This window comes from Papio anubis, chromosome 11 (genome assembly GCF_008728515.1).
Source record: "Papio anubis isolate 15944 chromosome 11, Panubis1.0, whole genome shotgun sequence".
NCBI lineage: Eukaryota > Metazoa > Chordata > Mammalia > Primates > Cercopithecidae > Papio > Papio anubis.
In genome coordinates, this window is record NC_044986.1 from 72,694,929 (window position 1) to 72,720,714 (window position 25,786).

At 44.8% G+C, this 25,786-nt stretch overlaps 1 protein-coding gene across 9 annotated transcripts in view; it reads left to right on the forward strand.

Moving 5' to 3' along the window:
• Positions 1 to 25,786, forward strand: part of LRMDA (leucine rich melanocyte differentiation associated) — a 1,152,373-nt gene that overhangs the window by 632,961 nt on the left and 493,626 nt on the right. For all 9 annotated transcript variants that reach the window (XR_002524551.2, XR_002524550.2, XM_017944525.3 and 6 more), the window contains 2 exons: positions 5,115 to 5,254; positions 16,465 to 16,582. Coding sequence is in view for 7 of the 9 variants with exons in the window: in XM_017944525.3 (XP_017800014.1) it covers positions 5,115 to 5,254; positions 16,465 to 16,582 (258 nt within the window). In the remaining 2 variants the exon portion in view is untranslated. The remainder of the gene's footprint in view (positions 1 to 5,114; positions 5,255 to 16,464; positions 16,583 to 25,786) is intronic.

Genomic DNA, 25,786 nt, shown 5'->3' on the forward strand with positions numbered 1-25,786 from the left:
GCCTATAATCCCAGCTACTTGGGAGGCTGAGACACGAGAATCGCTTGAACCCAGGAGGCAGAGGTTGTAGTGAGCTGAGATCACACCATTGCACTCCAGCATGGGCGACAGAGTGAGACCTTGTCTCAAAAAAAAAAGATTTCAGGACATTTCAAGTTGTGTGTGTGTGTCGATGTTTGGCATGTATACATACACTTAACAACTGAATCTTAAATGTTCTTTGAATTGATGAGTTTGTTATTCATTTTGCCATCAGTTTTATGTTGGTCCCTGCATATTTGTATTAATATGGTGGATAGTAAGAGTATTACTGAAAGCCATTCCTACTGATACTGTTGGAACAATTTAATTAGACACAGAAGTGACTGCAAATTGTACAAATATTCCCCCACTGAGTCATAATTGTCAGTCCTACGCAATGTCCCTTTAGGTGGGGATTCCCATAGACACTCCCATTGTCACCCAACTGAAGGGAAAATGTGGTAGAAGAAGTCCTAGTGGAGCGAGACAGTGATCTCCACAGATTATAGTGTAAATTACCTACTTTTACCAAAAAAAAAAAAAAAAAAAAAAAAATCACATGATCATGTGACTCTATTACCAGGGTCTTTCCCAGGGCATTGGAAGGGGCCTATGCAAGCAAGAAGCCCTTGATGCATGAGCTTTATTAGCTCCATGGTAGATCTACATGTGAAGGTTTACTCAACTTAATCTAGGCCTACTTCCCTGAACAAGGTGAGAGGTGACAACCTGCTGGTGGCCCTCGCTTGCTCTCAGTGCCTCCTCAGACTCGGGGTCCACTCTGGCCACACTTGAGGAGCCCTTCAGCCTGCTGCTGCACTGTGGGAGCCCCTCTCTGGGTTGGCTGAGGCCGGAGCCAGCTCCCTCAGCTTGCGGGGAGGTGTGGAGGCAGAGGCACGGGCGGGAACCAGGGCTGCCAGTGGCGCTCGCAGGCCAGCGTGAATTCCGGGTGGACACGGGCTTGGTGGGCCCTGCACTGGGAGCCACCAGCCCACCAGCCCCCGGCAGCGAGGGGCTTAGCACCCAGGCCAGCAGCTGCGGAGGTTGCACCAGGTCCCCCAGCACTGCCGGCCCGCCCACACCACCCTCGAATTCTCACCGGGCCTCAGCTGCCTGCTGCGGGGCAGGGCTCGAGACCTGGAGCCCACCATGCCCCAGCCCCCCACAGTGGGCTCCTGCATGGCCCGAGCCTCCCCGACGGGCGCCATCCCCTCCTCTGTGGAGCCAGGTGCCATCAACCACCCAAGGGCTGAGGAGTGCAGGCGAACTGCATGGGACTGGTGGGCAGCTCTGCCCCGTCCTGGTGTGGTATCTGATAGGGGAAGCCAGCTAGGTTCCTGAGTCAGATGGGGACTTGGAGAACTTTTATATCTAGCCTTAGGATTGTAGATGCACCAAACAGCACTCTGTATTTAGCTAATCTGGTGGGGACTTGGAGAACTTTTATGTCTAGCTAAAGGATTGTAGATGCACCAGTCAGCACTCTGTGTCTAGCTCAAGGTGTGTAAACGCACCAATCAGTGCTCTGTGTCTAGCTAATCTAGCGGGGACTGGGAGAAATTTTACATCTAGCTAGAGGATTGTAAATACACCAATCAGCACTCTGTGTCTAGCTCAGGGATTGTAAACGCACCAATCAGCACTCTGTCAAAACAGACCAATCAGCTCTCTGTAAAATGGACCAATCAACAGGATGTGGGTGGGGTCAGATAGAGGAATAAAAGCAGGCTGCTGGAGCCAGCAGTAGCAATCGGCTTGGGTTCCCTTTAACACTGTGGGTTTGTTCTTCCGCTCTTTATGATAAATCTTACCGTTGCTCATTTTTGGGGTCCTTAATTTTACAGCCTTCATGAGCTGTAGCACTCACTGCAAAGGTCTGCAGCTTTGCTGCTGAAGCCAGCGAGACGACAAACCCACTGGGAGGAACGAGCAACTCCAGATGCACTGCCTTTAAGAGCTGTAACACTCACCCCAGCAGTCTGCGGCTTTATTCTTGAAGTCAGCGAGACCAAGAACCCACCAATTCCGGACACAATGGTGGCTGGCTGGGCTTCTTTCACTTGTCACTAAATGTTGAGAAATGACTGGCATTTCAATCCAACTCAGTTGTCCAGTATTTCCTCAACTTAAAAGCCTTGCCAGTTTGGGGTTCCATTCCTGCATATCCCCACCTTCATACAGTACATACAAAAAGCAGCCAAGCTTTGAGGAATGTTTCATAAGAGGAAAGTAGGTTTTGGTCCGGCCTTTCCATCTGCAGTAGAGAGGGCTTCCCTCAGTTGTGTAGGGCTGTTGTCTACATAAATAATTAGAATCACTGCAAGTCAGTATGTCAGCACCATTCTGGTAGCCCCCTCTCTTGCAGTTCCACGAAAGAAATACTGTGCTGGCCAGAAGCAGTAGTCGCTTGTCTGGCTGCCCTCCCTGGAACAAGGGCCTGGCCTTGAGGCTTTAAGACAGCCTGATCCAGACATGAGTCCTAGTGCTCCTTGGAGCATCTGATGGCTTGCATGAGTGGGCTAGAAAGTTGGAACAAGCTATGAAGGAGAGAAACCTAGCCTGGGACTGAGGCTGGTGCAGGTCCAGGGCTAGGTCCAGGCCTGGGGTACTCTACCTGAATCCAGTCCTGGGTGTTGGAGGGGACTTGAGACATTCTGAGGAGGGTGCTTGAAATTCACACAGGGCACCTGAGGTGTCTATGCCCATATCTAAGAGCAATACTAGCAATGAGACTTTTTTCTTTGTTTGTTTTTGTTTTTGTTTTTGTTTTGTTGTTGTTGTTGTTGTAGTAATGACTGTGAAGTGTTCAAAGATAGAACCTGTTGGAAAAGCTGAGCTTACCCTGGAATTGTTCACTGTCATTTTAATTGGCTCCATTTAAATAATTTTCCTGAAGAGTATGATGATTGAACTTTAGTGAGTGTATTTTGTCTCCAGGGATTTTGATTCCTGGCCACCCATCCCTCTGTACTCCCAACCTCATCCCCCTAGTGGGACCTTCTCTACAGTCTCTATATGAACTCCCATTCTCACCTCCTCATTCTAGTGTTCCTGTGTGGCCATCTCTGGATGTTATTTGTAAAAGATTTGAGAGATTGAAAACAAACTTCCATGTCCATTTCTCTGTCTTTGTTTAGGAAACAGGGAGGATGTTGGTGAATTGAAGCCAACAGCAAATGAGTGTGCTCATAACTTTCTTTTGCTAGTTTCCCCTCTGTTGTTAGTTCTCCCTCTTGCTAGTTTCCCCCTCTCTTGCTACTTTCCCCTCTCTTGCTAATTTCCCCCTCTCTTGCTAGTTTATCTTCTCTTGCTAGTTTTCCCCTCTCTTGCTAGTTTTCCCCTCTCTTGCTACTTTACCCTCTCTTGCTAATTTCCCCCTCTGGTTAGTTTCCCTCTCTTGCTAGTTTCCTCCTCTCTTGTTAGTTTCCCCTCTTTTGCTTGTGCTCTGCTTCTCATTGTCTCTGGCTGCTGTCACCTAGGGTATAGCATTTGGCCTTGCATCTGATGGTGGCAGAGCATGTGTACAAAGAATGCTTGAAGGAACTTAGTTTGGAGAATAAAAGATTTAAGGAAGACACGTGAGCTTCAAATATCTGAAGGTTCATCATGTGGAAGAGAAGAAGTCTTATTGTTTGTGACCCCAAGCAGTTAAATTGGGTCAGTGAGTAGAGGTTAGAGAAAGATTCAATTCCAGGGGAAAGAAAAACCGTTATGGTTGTCAGAAATGGAATTTGCTATGTTGTGGTGACCGCTTGGCAAATATTTTAGGGACCTGATTCAGACATTGGTTGGATTTGGAATTCATTCTTCTGTGGCAAGTTGAAATGAAGTATGAGGAAATCTGTGTAACAGCCCAAGGTTAGTTAACATCCTCACAGAGCAAGAACATCCCTTTTCTTTGATTTTACCTTCTCCTAGGTTCAAGTGGACCCCACTTCTGGGAACTGTACTGTGAGTCTTTGACTCTTGCATGTGGCATTTCTTCTACCCTTGTATGTTTTATTCCTGTAGCTCTGCTGCCATTCCCTGGCTGGGACCCCCTTTTATCTGCCGACTTGGTTAACTCCTCTCTCATGTGTCTCTCAAAGTCACAGCCTAACCAGGCATGCCTATCTAATCATCACCTTACCTAGGCTCAGCTTGTCTGTATGTGGCTTAAGCCAGGAGTTAGTTTGGGGACTAAGTTGTCATTAAACCCTTTCCAGTACCTGTGGTTCTGTGAATCGATAGCTCTTGCCTTATTTGGTTTGGCTGTGATTGGACAGTGGGTCCCACTGGAGGATGGCTCCTGGAATAATCTCCCCCATCATGCCCCCCTCTGACTTTTCTCTTTCATTCTCTAATTCCCTCACTAACAGAGAAACAATATATTTTAATGAGGCGTTCTGAAATAATTTCTGGTTTTCTTTTTCTGGGATTTTTTTTTTTTTTTTTTTTTTTTTTTGAGACAAGAGTATCACTCTGTTACCTGGGGGCATGATCTCTATTCACTGCAACTTCCGCCTCCCAGGTTCAAGCGATTCTCCTGCCTCAGCCTCCTGAGTAGCTGGGTTTACAGGCACCCACCATCATGCCCAGCTAATTTTTGTATTTTTAGTAGAGACAGGTTTTAGCATGTTGGCCAGGCTGGTCTCAAACTCCTGACCTCAAATGATCTGCCTACAAGGGCCTCCCAACATACTGGAATTGTAGGTGTGGGCCACCATGCCCAGCCCTTGTTTTCATTACTAGAAAAGAATTAAGCTTTATGGTTTTGCATATTTCAAAACTATTTTACTTTATGGAATCTTCTCTTTTAGTGTGTTTTAGAAACAACGATAGAGGAAAGAAAAATATGATGAGACAATCAAGTTTATTCATTCTTCCTCAAATGATCTGGACTTAGTCTTATCTGCCTAGCGAAAAGTTGGGCTGTGTTCCCAACAGTGGGAGTGAAAAAGTAGCAATACCATATACCCACAGCCGAAGCGATTTCAACCCCTACCCTGAGGCCTCACAGGAGCAGACTGGACTCGTCAGCGCCTGTCAGTCATGGCCTATGCTCCTTGCTAAGCCTTTTGTCTTCCTGGACCAAGATCCTTAACCTTTGTCACATCACTGATTTGGAGTACCTGCTGGATCACTTGGCAGAAGTGACACCAGCTCTGGAGTACGTCAGTCTGCTGGGCAACGTGGCCTGTCCCAACGAACTGGTCAGCTTGGAAAAGGATGAGGAAGACTACAAGAGATACAGGTGAGTGTCCAGGGATTGGAGCATGGTGGGAAAAGGGAAAAAGAGAAGCTTTAGGGGATGATATTATACTCTGGGGTACATAGTAGATGTTTGGTAAACATCAGTGGGCTTCCCATGACAATGTTAAACTTTTACCTTTTGGTAACCTACAGCCATTGTCTCTCTTGGTTGAGGTCACAAAAATTAAGAAAGATGAAAAGTTATTGCCTTGTCCACTTTTTTTGTGAAGTGCCAGATATTAAGTATTTTAATACTTAATATTAATTTAATACTTAATATTTAATACTTAATACTTAATATGCAAGTTATATGGACTTGTCACAGCTACTCAGCTCTGCTTTCATAATGCAGAAGTAATCATATGTAATTTGTGAACGAATGGGCATGACTTTGTTCCAGTAAAGCTTTATTTACAAAACAGGTAGCAGGCCAGAAATGACCCATGGGCTGTAACTTGCTGACCCCTGCTCTGTGTTGTAAGATCTTTCTGTGGTCTGTCTCAGCATCACCTTGAAGAGAGAGATGACTTCCCAGCAAAATTTAGGGAGCTCATAGACAATCTAAAGATGAAGTCCCACAGGCCCATATCTCTCCACCATAGAGCTATGCTGTGGTGCCCACCAGCCATGCGCTTTGATGGGCTCCAAGTAGAAATGCTTTTCATTCTTCTGTCTACTTCTCAACCATCTGCTTTAAAAGCCCTGATCCAAAATCATTTAGAGAGTCTTTTTGGTCTTACCCATTTTACCAAAGTCACTTAATTTTCCTTCTTCATTTAAAATTGTCTGTGTTCTCATTGTGGATTGTTGTTTTGTAAATGCTTTAATGACATTTTCATGGACCTCTTTCTCCATTATGACATAAGCTCTCATTAAACACCCCACCCGAATAATTCTTAAAAATAACTTAATAAATTTTGTATATGTATATATGCATATATATACATCTATGTGTATATGTATATGTATATGTATGTGTACACACACATTCATGTACTTGTTCATTCATTCATTCATTCATGGGGCCAAGAAGCTACGTGTGAAGCCAACCATGTAGGCATGTTTTTGTTATTTTTTCTAGAATGAGGGAGGTAGAGAGGGATTGGTCTCAAGTACAGGGCTTATGAGGTTGCAAAAGGAAAAGAAAAGCTAAGAAAAATTTTTTTCTTTTCTTTGTGTACCATTAGCTCTCAAATAATTACTATTTGTTTTTTCTATTGTAACTGGTCGCATTAGCAAAAGCACTAAGACCAAGGTGTATGGGGTCAGATCAGAAAATCTGATGTGGAGTCCAGCTTTGCCAGTGAGACCTTTCAAATGGGAGGACAGTCTACATCAGTATTCCATAATCAAGGATCTGCCTCTGAGTCATCCAAGGTCTTCTGATGCAGTTGGTGGCAATTACAACACAACAGTCCATAGGTGTTTCTGATGTCCAGTTGGCTTTAGAATTCGGAGACAATCTGCTCCCAACCAGTTCCATTTCTTCCTTTACTGTCTCACACCATTTCATAGATTCTATCTTGTGTATTTCTCTCACTTCTTCATGTATTTCCACATCTAGAGAATGACTTCCGGTGGGTAGGAGCTGCGTTGTCTTGACTCTTGAAGCCTCATCAATACCTAAAGTAGTGCTGGATGTGAAAAAAGGGCTTGGCACCCTTTTTTTTTTTCTGGAGATGGCTTGAAACCACCTTTCCTTCTCAGGAGCTAGGAACTTATAGGGAGATGCAGGGATATTTGGCCATCTCAGATGCCCACTGCCCATTTGGAATCAGAGCCATTTGGATGTTAACAAATGCAGCTAATAAGCAAAGGACTATGATTCAGACTCAATCCAAGTGCTGGTTATGGGTCATGAATCTTTAGGGAGGGCTGGATTCTACAAGTGTGGTCTATCTCATGGGCTAGCCTGGGCACACTCCAAGCCCATCCTCCCCACTCCAGTTCTGTTCCCTTGGAAGGAGTTGAGGGGTGCGGCTAAGGGAGGTGGTTTGTGAGTACACATATGACAAAGTTGCCATGAGAGGCTATATTCTGGAGGTCATACAAAACCAAAATCATAACTCACAAAATTAACTTAGAAAATTTACATCATCCACAATGATGGCAAGATGCTTGCACTCCGAGAGAAACAGGAACTAAGAACAGCACAAGGAACAGTAAATATGTTCCCACGTAGTTACACATTCACTGCACAGCAACTGGTTGAAGAGTGGAATGGTAGGCTGATTCTCTAGCACATTTACATTTTTTATTCATTTAATATCTTTATTTTTTACTGTTGATTTGATGAGTGCTCACACTTGTATATGGAAGATACAGATATGTGTTTGATATAGCTCCATTCTATGGTCTGTAAGCAGATCCGCTTTGTCCTTCCTCGAGTTTGTGCTCCATTTGCCACTGAGAAATTTTAGGGTTTTGCAATATGACTTTTGACTCTAGAGTTCCTGTGGCATTTGTGTTTATACAAAGCAATGCAGCTGCCTTTTTTTTTTCTTTTGGTAAAACATTTTCCTGGCCCTTCATCCACAAAGCATGAGGGTTGCCTTCCTTCTAGCTGTTACCCAGAGCCTAATAGTAGAGCCTCTATGTAAATTTATGTGACATTTTCACTAGAAAATTGCTTAAAAATGAATGATATTTCTACAGTTTACTGTTTTTCACTTTAAGTACATTTTCTGACAATATGTCTTCTATTAATCATTTAAGCAATACTAGGAGCCTTAAAGGACTGTATTCAGAAGCAAGAACCCATGGTTCATTTAGTGCTGTCTGAAAAAATTTCTTATTGATTGGCATCCTCTGTGGTTATGTGATGTAATATTTATAATATGTCACCCAGCCATACATCAAAACAAGTGTGTCTGTTGTTTCATTTCCATGGGAGATGTTGATTTCAAAGAGGTCAGCCCAGTTTTTAGGTCACGTTGTGGCCAACCACTGGACCAGAAATGGGAAGTGACTCGATTTGTGTAGTTATTGGAAATGGCATCACAGAGCTTGAGTTTCTATGAAGTCTTTCCTCCCCTCCTCCTACATTCACCCCTTTCACTTCCTCACTTACCCCCTGTGCACCCAGTTGGATTTTCTTGGCACACATCCCCACCATAAAACAGGCTCATTAAACTTATATGTAAGCATGAACATACTACCAAGTTGTTGAGTAGCACCCTGGCCTCACTGGGGCAGGAGCAGAACCATGCCTGGGGTTTCTCTTTGCCATTCATCATAGTTCATGGCTGAGAAATGTCCACGGCCCTGTTATTATAGGAACTTAAACCTGTCTGTGATTTTCAGTGTGTACACACCATGCTGCTATTTTGGGATGAATGTTGAATGGAGGTGAATGTGATAATCAGCAGCCTCCAGGATTTGGGCAGGAAGAGAACAGCAGTGCAAGTCTTGGCTGGAGAGACCACCATGCTACTAAGAAACCACTTTGGTGCCCCTTGTGGATTTCAACACTAGCCAAAATAACAAATCAATATGGGAAAGCTGGGTGTCCAGAATGGTCTGTTTCTTGCTTCCCTTGCCATCTCTTTTTTTCTTTTTGCTACAGAAAGAACAATGGACTGAAGGTTAACAGTAGACAAGTCTGGACTTCACCTTTCAGATAAGGGAGTTGATCTCATGGTCTTTTAGCTCTTCCTCTGTCACTGAACCCTCTGTCGTTCATCCCCTCCTGCCACTCCAGTCTCTGGTTGGCCTTGCTTTCCTCCCTCCTCCGTGTAGGCCCTTCTGTATTCCTTACAACTTTCAGTTATTTAAAACGTGACACCCTTTCTTTGTTCCCCTGCACGGAGCAGCCCTGGGGCCTGCCCAGTGTCTGCAGCACTCAGCCAAAGGGAAGGAGGGAGGGACCCTCCGCCGTCTGGTCTCTCTGGGCTGCCACCATTTCCCAGACGAATAGGAGCTGTAAAACTTGTGGCTTACATAACCCAGTGAGCATTCTCCAGCTAATCTACAATCTGGGCTTTGAAGATCACAAGAAAGCAAAGGTCACGACCCAGAGATCAAAGTGACAGAAGCCCACAGAGTAATTGCCGGTTACCCTCTGTAGAGGGCCTTGGTCTGTCCTGTGGGTGTATTGTTTGCACAGAGACTTCAAACATGCTGCCGGTGAACTGTGAGGAAAATCAGCTGGCCTCTGCCAGTTGTCAGGCATTCATGAATGCTGTAGGTGAGCTCACCTCGGCTCATTAGAGTGAGATCATTGTCATCTCTCTAAGCATCTGCAGTTATTCCACTCATAGTGTTTGTTCATTCCTTTGTGGTCTTTATTGACTTTCTCACTGTTGTCATTTACTTGGAGGTGTTGGGGGATGGTTATATAAGGAAATTGGAATAACAAGAAAGGACGACATGGACATATTTATTGTAAGTCAACTTTGAGCCACATAGAGTTCAAGCAAGGTAACATTTGAAGGACATCATTTGGCCCATCCCCTTCACAGCATGGATAGAGAAACTGAGGCTCAGAAAGGCAGCAGAGACTGAACCAAGATCACAGGGCAAGATACACTCAGAGTCTGGCCTCTTTCCCTATGCTATTAGTCCCCAAGCTTTTTGTTACAGAAACTTCCCCTCCTTTTATTTTTCTCCCCAACGCTTTAAAAGCTTTGGTCTCTCAAATAGACTGCACTGAAGCCATTGCTAACTTTATTATTATTATGAAACAGATACATTCAGCAGTTTATCAGGGCTTCTGTTCAGCATGAGGTAACCAGTGCTATTAAATTGAGTTAATGTAATCTAGTCAACAGTGAGGAAGCATGATATTTTGTTGGCAGACTCAACTATCCCGTCAAGCTTTGTGAAAGTTTGAGAATGGCACAGATCACCCATTGCTGCCTTCGGGGTCCCAGGTAGGGCACCAAGTAGCTTGTACCATGTCTTCCTGCCTCCAAAGGATGGAAGCAAGAAGGCAGCAAGAAATAATGCAAAGAAGCATAGACTGCCATAAATGGAAGAAAATTTCCAATGACCCCATGCCCAGTGCCCTCATGGACTGGAAACTTGGTATTTCTTGAATAGCGTGTCAGAGAAAGAAACATGGCAGCCAACCCCATTCACAGACCATGGAGGCCCATCTGAGCTTTTCTGTGGTTGTGCAGTGTTCCTGGGGAGCAGGCATCGCCCTGGGGATAACAGTTACAGGCAGGGAGAAAGAACATCCTCCTCTCTCTCTGAGGTCTGGATGAAAAATGCCTGAGTGTCAGGACTAGAGCAGAGAAAATTGATTTTGGAGAGAAAGGAAAAAAAAAAAGTATTTCTCCTTTTCCTTTTCTCCTCCTAGCGGTTTTAGCTCTCTCCTTAGAGGAGTCCTTTAAGCAAATGGAACATTCTGTGAAAAGAAAGAGGACCTGAAAAGCTCGATGTGCTGGTCTCTCAGTTTTAGGAAATCTGTTTCCAGACAGAGACAAATGGGTGTTTAAGCACCTTCCCAGGATCCCTGCTCTCCTCTTGATAACCCCACCTTCTGTATCTCAGCCAAGAGCACCTCTGACTCTACCCCCACCCTTCACCACCCCCAGCCCTGGGGGCTTTCCCCCAGCCACCTTGAGAAGGTCAGGAAAATTGGAGTTGCCCTCTGGAGCTAGGGACGTGAGACTTAGAACTTAGACTGATCTCTTTTCATTAAGCAGTGCCCTGGCTTAACAAGCAGTTTTATAAATCTGAAGCTGTCTCCGGGTGTCGCAGGATTTATAGACGGGGGTTTCTGCCATAAAGTGGTTTATGATGGCTGCCTTCTGTGTTATTAGTAGCTGTCTCTTCCTTCAACCATTGCTGTTTGATAATAGCCTTAAAACACCCAGAATTACTTACCTGCAAACCCCATTCCCGATAGCCCCTGTTGACAGTCTGAATAAGTTTAGTGCCCTTTTGTTGTACTTTACCTTCAAAACAAACTGATTGAACCATCAATAGCTCGTGGAAGCTGACAGAGGGATGTCATCTGGACTAGCCCTTGTGATTGCAGGTTATCTGGGGGAGTTAACCTTCCCGCATTGTTAACTGAAATGTTTTATGTACTATGCAACTTTAGGATACGGCTGTGATAACCCCAGTAACTAAGTAATACATCACAGTAAAGAGATTTTGGTGCAACAAATAACCCAGGATTAAATTTACAAGGGTTGAATTGATATTGTAAAAGCCTTCATTCTGTGGCTTCGGGAATCCTCTCTTGTATTTTTATGGCAAACTTGTATTACACTCAGGATTGAAGCTGTGGCTTTTGACACCCTGACATGACCTAGAACAAAGGGAAATAGATCTCCCAGGACCACGAAAGGACAGGCAGGCAGGAAGCCCACTGACTTATCACTTGGCATTAATGTTTGGAGCCAGTTCCAAGCCATCAAGGGGCAAGAAGATCTGGCAGACATGGCCACTGGCTGGGCTCTGTGTACTGCAGGCATTGGGGCAGGGCAGGCCTTAGCAGAACTGGAAGGAGACTCTTACTGCTGCCTCACCACCCTCCTAATTTCAAAGTTATTGTTCCTCTTGGTGTTATTTTCACGAGGACGTTGGTTCTCAGCAGGACCAGCAGCATCAGCGTCACCTGGGGACATATTAGAAATGTACATTTCAGGCCCAGTTCCAGAAATACTGAATCAGAAACTCTGGGGATGGGTCCCTGCCGTCTGTGTGTTGGAAAGTCTCTAGGAAATACTGATGCCCACTGACGTTTGAGAACCACTGTGCAAGAATAGAAGCTCACTGAAAGAGCACAGATCTTCCGTATTGCTTATCTCATGTTGGCACCTGACTCAGGTCCTGACACGCAGTAGCTGTTCCATAATTACTTGTTGAACGAGTGAATGTGTGAGTAAGTAAATGAAAGAAGACACCTCTGTGAAGGAACTTTGGACCCTGGGCTGAATCTCAGATGGAACTATTTGGGGCAAGTCCTCCTAGTGTCCCTCAGACCTCTCCAAGCAGCATCCACTTGGAAACTCAGGCTGGCCCTCGGGATGGGTGCCAAGTCATCCCTTATTTCAGGGGCTGACTGGCAGCCTGTGTCATGGGCTGTCTCTTCGATTGTATAAGAAGACTGATCTGAAAACAGCAGCTCTTTGTCATCTAAAATTTTTAACTAGCTTAAAAGCCAGCACCTCTCTCTCTCTCTTTCTCCTTTGATTTCAGGGCTGTGATCCAAAGTGAGGCAAAATGACAATGTGCGGTCTGTTGTCATCGTGGTTCCTGCCAGCCCCGTGAAGGCATCTTTCACTCCATCGTTAAACATTGGCTGATTTTCTAATACTGATGTTTTCTTCACCTGAATATTCATCTTTTCCCACCCTACACTTAGTGGGTGTCTTTACTCCCTGCGCGTCACTCCTGACATATTGTTTCTGTCTGTACATGTCTTTATTTGAAAGAGTCTGTTGTCATCAAGACTTTTCTGCTACAAGCAGAAGATGGAAGTTTTCTCTGACATTGACTGAGGCCGGTGGGAGCTCTACTGGAGGATAGAAAAGATATTTGGTGGTGGCTCATGCCTGTAATCCCAGCAGGTGGATCATTTGAGGTCAGGAGTTTGAGTCCAGCCTGGCCAACATGGTGAAATCCTGTCTACTAAAAATACAAAAATTAGCCAGGAGTGGTGGCACACACATGTAGTCCCAGCTACTTGGGAGGCTGAGACAGGGGAATTGCTTGAACCTGGGAGGCAGAGGTTGCAGTGAGCAGAGATCATGCCACTGCTCTCCAGCCTGGGCAACAGAGCAAGACTCCATCTCAAAAAAAAAAAAAAAAAGAAAGAAAGAAAAGAAAAGAAAATATATTTGGGCATTTGGTGGCACTTTCTTGATTTTGGGTGCAGTTAGCAGGTATTTGGAGAGGGAAGGGAGAACCCAGGGTAGGAAAGAGGACAATAGATTGAGGCCAGGGAGGAAAGAGGAAGTAGCCAGAGTCAAATTTCCAGGACATCAGGCATGGGGTGGACATTTCTGAAGGAAGAAAAGAATTTCATAATATTTTGACCTTAACAATGAGTCCTGTGAAGGTTATTCCTGCAGACCTCTAAACTATTCTCTCTGGCTTTGGGGTGGTCAGCCAAGTCTTTTACCTGGATAAGCATATGCAGGCCACTTGGTGATAATGTCACTGCATCCTTGTGGTGTTGCTTCCTCAGCTGGAAACCTCTGTGGCTGGTGGTGCCTTTGCCTGAGCTTTGCTTGGGCCTGCTGGGCTTGTTCCACCTACTCAGCCTGGCGGGCTGCACTTGGCTCGTGCTACCGGTTCAGATCCCATGGCTGCCAAGAGTGAGCCAGGTGTGGAGCTGTGAGGGGTACATGAGCAAGCAAGCACAGGGTCTGGCCACTGCACACAGCCAGGCATGCTGGCAGCAGTGGGCTGGGCAGTTCCAGGCACTGGCGTGGGCACCAGGTCCCTGGGAGGCTGCATCTGGACCAGGCATACCACAACCGGCTTCCACTACAGGCACGGGGGAATGTGGTGGCACCTGGAAGCTTGAAGATGACAGGAACCACAGAGCCCCAAAGAGGGTGTCACAGCCTTGGCTTGGGTAGCTCTTAGGTCTGGGCTCCCCAAAGGGCCACAGCTCTTCTCTCTGTCTCATCACCCACAATGTGGCCAGCAGGGGGTCATGTTTCAGCCCTGTTTGTGTTACAGCTCTTTCAGTCCTACTATTTGGTGGGTCCCGAGTTCTTGTCCCAGATCCAGGAAGAATGAAGTATGCACACAACTGGAGGGCGAGCAAGGCAAAGAGGTGCTTTATTAAGCAGCAGTACAGCTCTCAGTACAACTAAAGTGAGTGGCTCCTTTCTGCAGGCAGGTCATCTCAGTGTCTGTGCAGCCCTCAGCAGAGAGGAGACCCGAAGTGGGTAGCTCCTTTCCAGAGGCAGGTTGTTCCATCATCTGCCTGAGTCTGGCTGAGTCTGGGGTTTTTATGGGCTTCAGAGGAAAGGAAGTGCATGCTGATTGGTCCATGGGTGGCCATGGCAGGGCCCAGAAAAAGTACCTTAAGTTCTCACTCCAGTTTGTGAAACTGGCAGCCCAGCCCCTATGCTTTAGGCCACCCCTGGCCTGATGGTGGGGTTTCACCAGAGACACGCCCCTTTCCACCTAGGAGCCTGTCTGCCTCGTGCTGCCAGCCATCAACCTGCTGACTACAGTGCCCATGGCACCTAGGCTGTTTGTGCCAAGGGATGCCTGCAGGCCCATGCTGAGTTCTCCTCAGCTGCCCCTTGGCCTCCTTGCTGTGCACGTCAGCACCCAAAGTCCAGAGGGGGCCAAGGTGTCAGGGAGCTGGTGTTTCAGTACTGCTCCAAGCATGTACACACCCAGCCAGCTTGTGACAGTGCCTGGGCTTGGCCACAACTTTGCTCCGAAATTGGAGTGGGCAGCTGCAGTTGCACATGGGAGCAGGGGCTCCTGCCCCATCAACTCAGGAGAGCTTGGGTTTCCCGCCTGTTTCTGGCTCCTGCCAGCTCCGCAGAGCAAACGGCCCCTACTGCAGCTGGTGTATTTGCAGCAATTGCTCCAGATAGGCTGCTACTGCCACCAATAAAGAGACCACCTTATGAATGTGGAAGGTGGCCTTGGAATCCCAAGGCTCCAGTGAAGGTGAGTCACGCTGTTCCAAGTAATATCCTCATTGAGGAAAAGCTAGGTGCTTGAGGTTGCTTTAAGGTGTGGTTCCTTGATGCCCATTTGAGATTTCCTATTTCTCCTTTTCCATTGAGTTTTCAGTCAGTAGACCCCTTTCTCTGTGCTCCCATAACCACTCTATGCATAACCTCAGTCTTGGCACTTAGCTATGCCGATTCCTAATTTCTCCATGTGAGTGTATAATTTCTGTTATGCTGAGAACACCTTTGAGAGCAGGAAGCATGTTGTAATCACATCTGTATCCCTAAGGCCTGGCATAGTAGGTGATCAAGAAATAGCTGTGCAACTGAAATAAACTAGTATGTTATTGACTCCATTCTAATGCCAGTTTTCAAGATGTGGTGAGAGTGAGCAAAGAAATTTGTCCCTGCCTTCAAGAAGCTTATAGTTTGGGTAAGGACATTAATGAACACCAAGAAAATAATTAGAAAACAACAAAATGTTAGCCTGTAAGGTGCTGATAGCATATTCTAGGAGTCCTGAGAAGGGAGAAAGCAATGTAGGGTGGAGGTATACAAAAAAACCTTCATAGGAGATGAGGCTTGAAAGATGAGTATATGCTGAGGAGGCTGGGTATAGGAAGGAAATGACAGATTCCCTTGGAGATAACCCATTGCTCTTAACACTGGGTGCTCACCTCTTGATAAGCAGAGTGGGGTGGAAACAATTCACTTGTTTGATTGATGGACTATGGAACCTGATGGAAAGCATCTTGGTTAGTGACTGTCCCTGATGAGGGAGAAGTATAGACACATATCCATACCTGTTATACATTTATTTGTGCATTTATATAACTATACCCTGGCCAAGTGGTTATTCTTGTCAACTCCATATATACCTATTTGAGGATAGTTAATTACACTAGCAGTCATTGGCTTATTTCTGGAGTCCGTATGTATGCCAAAGATTTTTTCCAGGGAAATGGAGAGCACCTAGCATTTGTTGGGCCATTAGTATCTCCTAAAAATTAACTCCCCTATTTCTACTTGATAATCTTCATAGGATAGAGTATGGAAATAACCACATGTATTATCGATGGATGATGCAAAAAAGTTATTAAGACCCCTGCCTGATTTCTCAAGGAAGCATTTCTCAGCTACATGTGTTCCTCGCTTGTAACCCACAGTCATCTAGGTCATTACATTCTATGATACAGATGACCCATAGGAATGGCAGTGACGTAAAGGGTACAATTAATTTATAGGTTTATTTTACTGAGAACTTCTATGTAGCCAAGAAGCTGAGCCTGTTTTCCAGACTGAAAGGAAGGGAATATGTTGATAGGGTGCTACTGGTTAACCCACGTGTGTGTGTGTTTACCTTTGAGCCTAGTATACCATTAGTGTGTGCTTCTAATGTTTAGTTGTGCATCTGTGTAAGATAGAACCATTCTGACTTCTCCAAGGAGCAATTGTTTATTCTTTGTGAAAGAAGAGAGGAGGAGCAGCCAAGGTCTAAGTTCTGGAAGACCGGAGGGTGTGGATTCTTAAAGATCTGACAAGCTGTCCGGATCTCTGAGGCTGCCACACAAACCTTCCTGAGTTGTCTCTGACTCTTGTCTTCCAGATGCTTTGTTCTGTACAAGCTGCCCAACTTGAAATTTCTGGATGCCCAGAAAGTAACCAGACAAGAACGAGAGGAGGCGTTGGTCAGAGGAGCCTTCATGAAGGTGGTGAAGCCCAAGGTGAGCTGCCTACTCGCTGTTCTTCACAAGGGATTTACATCTCATGGCAGTGCTTACACCCCAGGGCATGGAGAATGTCCTCCAAGTGTTTAGAATGCAGTTGGGATCTCACATGAAGAGTCCCTCCATGGATACATTGTTAGCCAAACTTGAAACAGGATTAGGTGTAAATTGGATCTTCCTGTTTTACCAATAAAGCAGCACTATGCATAGCCCAATGGTGAAGTTCTGTAGGGGACTCCATTGGGCTTTTAGCATAGCCCAATGGTGAAGTTCTGTAGGGACTAAGTGGGGCCTCTGCAGGTTTGCAGCTGAGAAAGGAGAAAAAGGAAAGCACTGGGCATGAGTGGGCTTCTGGGGTAGGTGGGATTCTTCCAGTACTTCAGAGGGGGACTTTCTTGTTTGCTCCCAAAGGGAAGCTGGGGAAGAGTGATTTTCTTCCATCACAGGCAAGGGCTCCACAGCTCTCTGAGATATGATTAGTGTGGAAGGCGATGTTTTCTGACAATGTGTCCCTAGGCTGGCATGTGCCCCCCACGTGTATCTCTCCAGAGCTGATTAGAATGGTGTTTACTGACCTCTCCTTTACCAGTTGAGTCTGTAAGTGAATTTGGTGTCATCCTAATGGCAGCTCTGATGAGGCAGTGGAGATTTGGCTTGGGGTCTTGGATTCAGACACAAGGAGAGTTTTTAACGACATGAATGACTGTCTCTTTGGGAGGAGTTGGGAGTCCTTCAGTGAAGCCAGAGGCTGGGGAATGGACTCAATGACCCCTGATGACCTCCTTGGAGAACCTTCTGCCTTGAAGCTCTGTGGAGCTGTGTGTGACCTCCCATGAGATTGCAGCTTGTGTGTTGAAAACGCTGGCACTGATATCCTAGAAGTCTAGTTTATCCTCAGCTATTGACTTACAGCACTCTGCACATGCATTGGAAGTGATTAAAGAGGGGAAAGAAAAAACAAAAACAAAACAGAACAATGAAACATCTTCCATCAAGTTGCTCTGCTGGCAGCAGACCTCAGGCCACTTTCTTTCCCTGAATCCATGAGGTGCAACTTATTTTCCATTATGCTGAATAAAATTGCTAGCAGTTGTGGAAATGTATGATATGGAGTGTATATTACTGGCAGATAAATGTATTGTTACCTCTTTCAGCATGTGGGAAATTAATTGAGTGATTCATTTCATAGCTATTAAAGTGTTAACAGTGCTCCCTATCGAGGCACAGGTTTGATGTATTGCACACGACTGCCTGTAGTTGTTCTAGCTTTTGTAATTTTTCCAAATGAAATAATTTATTTCTTGGCCTTCTTTTTGTTTGTTTTTGGTGAAAACAGTTCAGAGATAGCCAGCATGACCAAACCAAGCAAAAGTACAACAAATGAACTCTATAATATCCTGGGTTATTATAAATAACCTGTCCACCCTACATATCTCATCTTCTTGTATACATCTGTATACATGTGTATACCTGTGTGCAGAGTAGATCAGTATTTCTCCTGTGATCATTGGCTTTGATGTTGTCACACAAAATCTGAAGGGGTAATAAATGTAGTAACCTCCATATCTGGATGGGGCACTCAATGCATGCCCCCCCCCCATTCTTCTAAGGTTCTTGGTGCATAGATCTACAAGTTTTCACATCATCCTCTAAAGTAGAAGGAAGGGGTCATTGGCTCGCTTTATGGGTGAGGGAACTCAGGGCTGGAGAAGTTAACTGGGCTGCCCCAGGTCACCTGGCTAGTAATTATGGAGCTGGAGGTTTACCTTGTGTCTGACAACTGGGTCCACACTCTTTTCTCTCTGCTTTCTCACCCCTGGAGCAGTGAGCTAAATATTTACCCTGTGGATCTCCTAAGGTCTAAATGAAGAAAACAGGTAAGAGCAGGACTGTTCTGTTGAGTAGAGGTGGGGGGAATCGAAATCCTTCCTTGCTTTTGAAAGCATCTGAGACTGGCTCCTTAAAATCCAGCATTAGCTATTTCTGAGTCATTAGCAACATCAGCAGAAATGCCCTTCAGAGTTCCCAATTAGTTTCTAATCAATTCTAGAATTAGTTCATGTTTATATGATTGACTCCAATATCCTTACTAACTGTATTAAGCTTTAAAAAGCCTGTTAAGAGTGTAAATTAGTTCACCCATTGTGGAAAGCAGTATGGCAATTCCTCAGAGAGCTAAAAACAGAACTACCATTTGACCTAGCAATCCCATTACTGGGTATATACTCCAAGGAATATAAATCATTCTATCATAAAGACACATACGTGTGGATATTCACAGCATCACTATTCACAATAGCAAAGATATGGAATCAACTTAAATGCCCATCAGTGACAGATCGGATAAAGAAAATGTGATACGTATACACTATAGAATACTATGCAGCCATAAAAAAGAATGAGATTATATCTTTTATGGGGACATGGATGGAGCTGGAGGCCATTATTCTTAGCAAACTAATGCAGGAACAGAAAAACAAATACCACATATTCTCACTTACAGGTGGGAGCTAAATGATGAGAACTCATGAACACAAAGAAGGGAACGAGAGACATGGAGGCCTATTTGAGGGTGAAGGTTGGAAGGAGGGAGAGGAGCAGAAAAAAAAGCTATTGGGTACTAGGCTTGGTACCTGGGTATGAAATAATCTCTACAACAAACCCCCATGACACAAGGTTTACCTATATAACCAACCTGCATATTTACCCTCAAAACTAAAACAAAAGTTTGAAAAAAGACCTGTTAATTATTTGAGGAGAGAGACATAGTGCTCTTACAAAGTACGATGATTTGGTTCTTGTTCTGTAGTCACACGATTTCCAAACCAAAGAGGACTTAGAAGTCACCTAGTCTGTGCTCTCATTTCATGGATGAGGGAGCTGGGAGAGGGTGCAGTTTCCTGAGGCTCCATAGAATTGGGACCAGAACCCCTGGGGGTCTGGGCTTCCGGTTAAGTGTTCAATTTATGCCATGATTCTTCAAGTGCTCAGGACGATTCTTCTGTGTTTTTGGTTTCATATCAAACTGGATGCCTACATTGAATGGCAGGCAGTTAGTTCCCTTTTGTCTATTATTTTCAGAGATAGGCAGTGGTACTTTTCTCGTAGAAAGAAAGAGGCCAGATGAGCTCCTGGCTGAATTAATAAATTGGCATTAAAAAGGCTGGTTCTCACCTGTTCACAGTGTGTATAGACATATGTTTGTTCCCATGCAGGTGTGTATACCCGTTTCCGTCTCTGTGTATATATACATATGCATGTTCTGAGAGGTACGTGTACACCAGAGTCAGCTTCTAAGAGACGAGCGATTTCCTTTCCATGTGTTGCTGCCGCTGTGCTGAGCACATTCAGGGAAAACCTATTTTTCTTGATGGAATCGGAATCTCAAGCTGGCTTCTGTCCTTTCCAGGGCAGCCAAGGCCTGTTGTGCTTATTCAGCAGAATGCTCTGATGGATGATCAAGGGGGCCGTGATTTGGGGAGCTATTTTCATTTTATTCCTGACATAAAGAATTTGGGAGAATGGAAAGTGCCTCTCCAATCACAGCCCTTGCCTTGGAGGTAGGGAATGGGCAGTCTGGGTGCTGTCAGCTGACGCAAATGCAGAACCATGCAGGAGATAATAAAGGCCTGATGTTGCAGAGGTCTGATTGGGTACCTGGCAGGCGCTGGCGCTTCAGTGCAAGTCCTTGCTCCCTTTCTCCCATGATGACACATTTCTTCTCCGTGGCTGCCTTTTAGCTTTTGTTGTTTCAAAGCTGCCTTCTGTCTGAGCTCTGATTGTTGTAGAGAAAGATGCTGTCATTCATTAGGAAGTGATCGCTGATGCTACAATGGATGCTTCCAGACTTCCTCTGTGTGTGTGTGTGTGTGTGTGTGTGTGTGTGTGTGTGTGTGTGTGTGTTATTAGTTGATGGACCCGCAACAGCTAGGCTTTGTCATTTCCCAAAATTCAAATATATATATATATAACTTTATTAAATATTGGCCATTGAATCATGCCATTGTTAATACAGAGAACACCACACTGGACACACAGAAGGTTCAGGCCCCCAGAGAAAGAGCCTTCTAGTAACCAGAATGTTAAGCCCCTCACTGCACTGGGAAACATAGATCAAAGGGGTGCAGAGGCCTCTCCAGGAGGACGCTTGTGGTGGGCATGCCAGCCCTGCACATCAGAGAGACAGCTCAAAAATCCAACAGTCAGAATTGCTTAATTATGTCCTGACTTTGTAATTATTCATCCCTGTTCTGGCAAAGAGCATAGCTGTCATTTCTTTGACATAATTATTTAAAGCTGAGCCCTCTTGTTTACGGGCACGTATATAAAGTTGGCTACCAACTGTTTAATCTTCAGAACCTTAAAGGAGCCTGGGGAGGGCAACTGTGGGGGCAGCTGAGAACCACAGCCAACATTAGAAAGTGTTTTGATGCTTCTGTTTTGCTTGCATTAATGTCCATCCTCTTATAGGCCAGATGTGGTAATAACCATGTCTGTGAGTAGTGAGATGTCCTTGAAAACATGTCACTTGTTTCTTTGTGTGGGCACAGTGTGTTCAAACATATGTTGTTTCCCATGCAGGTGTGTATACCCGCTTCAGTCTCTGTGTGTGTGTACATATGCATGTTCTGGAAGGTATGCATACACCAGAGTCAGCTTCTAAGTGGTGAGCGATTTCCTTTCCTGATTTTTCCACCTGATTTTGCCATGATGTGTAGTTTATGTATTTGTGTACTTTGTTGTAGCTTGTATATTTGTGTGTGTGCCTACATTTGGATACTTGGGAGGGTGGGGTATTGTGTGTGTGTGTGTGTGTGTGTGTGTGTGTGTGTGTGTGAGATACAGAGAAGAAAGGAGAGGGAGGGAGATGCCCTGTATTGAAGAAATAAACTTTGGAGTACATGCATTTCCAAAAGTCTCTCTTATTCTTTCCCCCTAAACTGAAAATTGGAAACTATTTGGGTCTGAGAATCACTTGCTCCCACGAATACCCTACACAGTCCTGCCCTTGACACTTGGAGTTAGGTCCTCACTCCCCTGGATACCTTTAGTTTCTTCCATCTGTGTCTGTGTTTGTGGGTTTCCATGCAAAAGGCCATCTAGGATGAAGATAGGGAATGATTCACAAGGAAACTGGCTTCTCGTTGGGGTAAGGAAGCTGCTCACCCCTGGGGTGCCAGCTCCATGAGGGCAGGAACCTTGTGTTTTGTTTTATTTTCTGTATCTCTAGTACCTCGTCAATAGCAGAGGCTCAGTCAATACTCATCAAAGGAGTGAACCATGAACAGCAGAGCATATTGGAAGATCTATCATGAAAAAGTTGTATACGTTCTAATTACTTCAGTCAACGTGGTTACCTGAAAAGGCAGGAAAAAAACCATTATCTTTAGACAGTGTGTTAATGCCACTTGTACAGTGGCAGAAAAGACAGATTCTGGGCTTCATATTTGTTTTTCCAAAGGATTTTCCCAGGATTACTTATGATGGGAAAACCTACCACTACCACAATCACCATGCCTTGGCTTTTCCACTGGGTAGTATTTCAGGAGGAGGCAAGGGTGTGATCCGAAGCTGTGTGCTCCCCATCACTCGGGGTGGTACTGGAGTCCTCCTTCTCTCTGAACCCGCCTGCTCATATTAGGGCTTTTACGAAGTTAGTAGCTCTTCTCATGAAACATGTTGGGGTACCCACAAGTGTGTGTGTAGTTACAATGAAATTTTCCCTGTCTTTGCTGCTATTGTATTTTTTGTCTATACCTAAAGGAGCACTACCTAGTTGCTTCTTTGCTGCACTTAATTGTTTTTATGCCTAGTCTAGCACTTTACTAAGTGCTATCATATTCTAAACTACACTGCATATGTTTTTGATATCTTCTGTTACTCCTATGTAGCCCAATTGCAAATGCTTAAAAGGGTATCAGAAACTACTTCTAGGTTTATTACAGTTATTGTTCTTTATAATCAATATTTTCAAGAATATATATTTTATATAAAGACAGGACATGCCTGTAAATAAACATTGTAAATCACAAGTACATTCAGTTCAACAGGCCATCAGCCAATATATTTTGAAAGTTCTCTACAGTGACAAACATTCAAAAAATAATTTAAAATATTGGTTGTTTTTCTGGATATTTCCAACTACCTGGATGTGCTCTTGTTTTTATGATTTTTTTTTTTCTGTTTTCACGCAGATGTTTCTTGTCTAGAGACACATTCAGATTCTATTTTCAGCTGCTTTTTAGTAAATTTTGAAGAGAGGAAAATTTTTAATTAACTTTTTTTTTTTAAGGAAATGCTTAGATGGTGTGTTCAAAAACAACTCTGGGAGCCAAACATTTGCAGTTTGTTTGTTTTTTCAATCTTATTCCTGATTTCACAGTTTGCACGTTCATTTGAGGGAGAATCACTTAAAGATTTTGTATTTCTCCATTTTTAGCATCATGGCATCCTGTGTCTCAAGTAAATGCTTTTGGAGTATTACTCTTTGGAGGCATCCTCTGTAGCTTTGCATTTGGGTAGCAACCCTCTGAAATAAAAAATAGAGCACTGCAGGAAAGCCATGTCTCTTGTGTGCTGGTGAAACCCTATGGTTGGAGAACCAAAATCCACAATAGAAAGAAGGAAGGTGGTTCAGCCTCTTAGGGGCATTCCCAGGAGTCCTGGGGGCCTTGCCAGGTGCTGAGCACATAGTAGAGACTACTGTCCATGAAGCCCAGTGCCTGGGGGCTGTTGCTGTGTCCCTGATGGGGCCTTTGGCTTGCCCAGCACCCCAACAGCCCGGTTTCACCCTCTTCCTCTTTCTAGCCTCCCACATGCTCACTGCTGTCCAAAGATGCTTGGACAGATGTATCAAGAGGATCATGGAAGTAAGTAGCACTTTTTAAGTGTTGGGGATAAGATTAATAACCCTAGGATACTTTGTCCTGCCTCTGCAACCCAGCAACTGGGAGAAGTGTGGTAGATTACGTTGTTGGTCTAAAACTGTTCCTTTCTCTCTGCCCTTGCTGTGGCTCCCCGTGTAAGGAAGGAATACACTTCCCCATTCCATTGACTTTGGCCTTGGCCATGTGACTCCTTGGCCAATGGGATGCGAGTGGAAGTGACAGCATGACAATTCTGGGCCAAGGCCTTACGCAGCACCATGTGTTTTCACTCACTACTCACACACGTCTGCCATTTGCTATGAAAACAACATGAGAGACACATTGACCAGACCTGAACCTGACCTGAGGCCTGCAAACATCCCAGCCAACCACAGACCTCTGCATGAGAAAGAAATGCTTGTAATAAGCCACTAAGATTTTGAGCAGTAGTGTGCTGCAGAAACCTGACTAATACCTAGGCAGGCCATCCCATCCACGCACCCTACCTCTGCTGCATCTCTGGCCATTGAACCAAGGTCTTAACTGGGACACAACTTGGAGTTTTGTGAGGTTAGTGGCAGTCGTTGGTGCCACAGCACCAACTACTGTAGGGTTTCTGTACTTAACTAATTAGGATAGCAAGGCCGGTCTACAGGTCAACTGGCTGCCTAGTGGTACATTATTAGATGCACAGAAACTTCCCTGATGTGTGAGTTAGAAGAACATGCAATAAGTAGTCACTGTCTACTAGCTATTGTACCAGCTGCTTAACAATTTTGTCTCTATTTTTTTCCCTAACCTTGACTCTACAAATGAGGAAACTGACGATCAGAGAAATTATATCCATTACCTAAAATTACAGAGCAAGGTGGAACCACGTCCTTTTTTTTTCCCCCAGGTCTTCCTAGGCTCCAAAGCTCATGTTCTTTCCCATGTATGCCTTAAATTACTTCAGGGAAAAAAGTCAAATTCAAAACTTGTTCTCTTCCCACTGTATCCCTTACATTTCATTTGTGATGGAAAGCAGGGGTAAAAGAGCAGGAAGATCAGGAGATAGAAGGTAGCGAGAGACAACCTTGTAATTTCCGATTTTGACCCTGTGATGACTCCCCACAACCTATTTTGGCGAAATGCATGGGCTAGGCAAAGAACTGCAGGAGCCAGGCTGTGGAGGGATCTCTGAGTTAGGTGAGGTTTGCAGTTTCCCCTGAGGGTAAGGAGGAACCTTGGCAGAGTTTGAAGTGGAAAAAAAGTCTAGGCAGGCTTGTGTTTGCATCCCTGGGCATCTGGGAGAGGGAGCCTTAGAGCTCTGTGCAGAGCAGGTGCTTTGGTGATTTAGAAATCTGTGCAATAGCAGGCACTGGTTTGAGGCTGCCACAGTGTTCCCAGCACCCAGGCGAGTGGTCAGGCAGCTACAGGGGTTAGAGAGCTGTGTCTAAAGAAGCTCCGGGATGGCAGAGATGGATCCATGTAAGAGTGAGTAACTCTGATGCTGGGACAAGGAGACAACTGATGGCTGTCAGAGACCCACTAGTGACTCCCCCTTATAAGGAGTTCACAACATTTCCAAAATGTTCTCTGACATGTTCTTACCTCAAAGCCCCTGTCCCTTATGGTATTCATTGTCTCATTTTAAGGAGTAAATTTAAGGCTTCTTAACTGGGCCATAAAAAGTTCTCATTCGCATGATCACTGGCAATGATTGAGATGGAGCCTTAGTAGCTGGTTATGTCTGTAATCTGCACATTACCAGCTTGACATTTTCTTGATCCACTTTGGAAAAGGATTTTTGGCATTTTGTTTTTGCAGTGTAGATTCTTTTTATCTTTTTCTTTTTTTTGAGATGGGGTCTCGCTCTGTCACCCAGGCTGGAGTGCAGTGGCCATTCTCCCGCCTCAGCCTCCCGAGTAGCTGGGACTACAGGCGCCCACCACCACACCTGGCTAATTTGTTTTTGTATTTTTAGTAGAGACGTGGTTTCACCGTATTAGCCTGGATGGTCTCCATCTCCTGACCTCATGATCCGTCCATCTCGGACTCCCAAAGTGCTGGGATTACAGGCGTGAGCCACTGTGCCTGGCCTATCATTATTTTTAAAAATTAAGTTTGAAAGGAAAGAGAAGAAGGAAAAGGAGAGGACAATAAAGATGCTTTCTTAAGAAACCAGGTTCTGGAGAGTAAAACTAGGGTTCTGATTTAAAGTTATCCACATTTAAAACCAACATTGCCTGAGGTTCTATGCACAGCTACAGGGCAGGGCTGGCTGCTGTTCTTCAGCTGCGGGTACATGGGTGAGCTTGACAAATCCTTCATGTGCTTTTCTCCATCCTCCAAC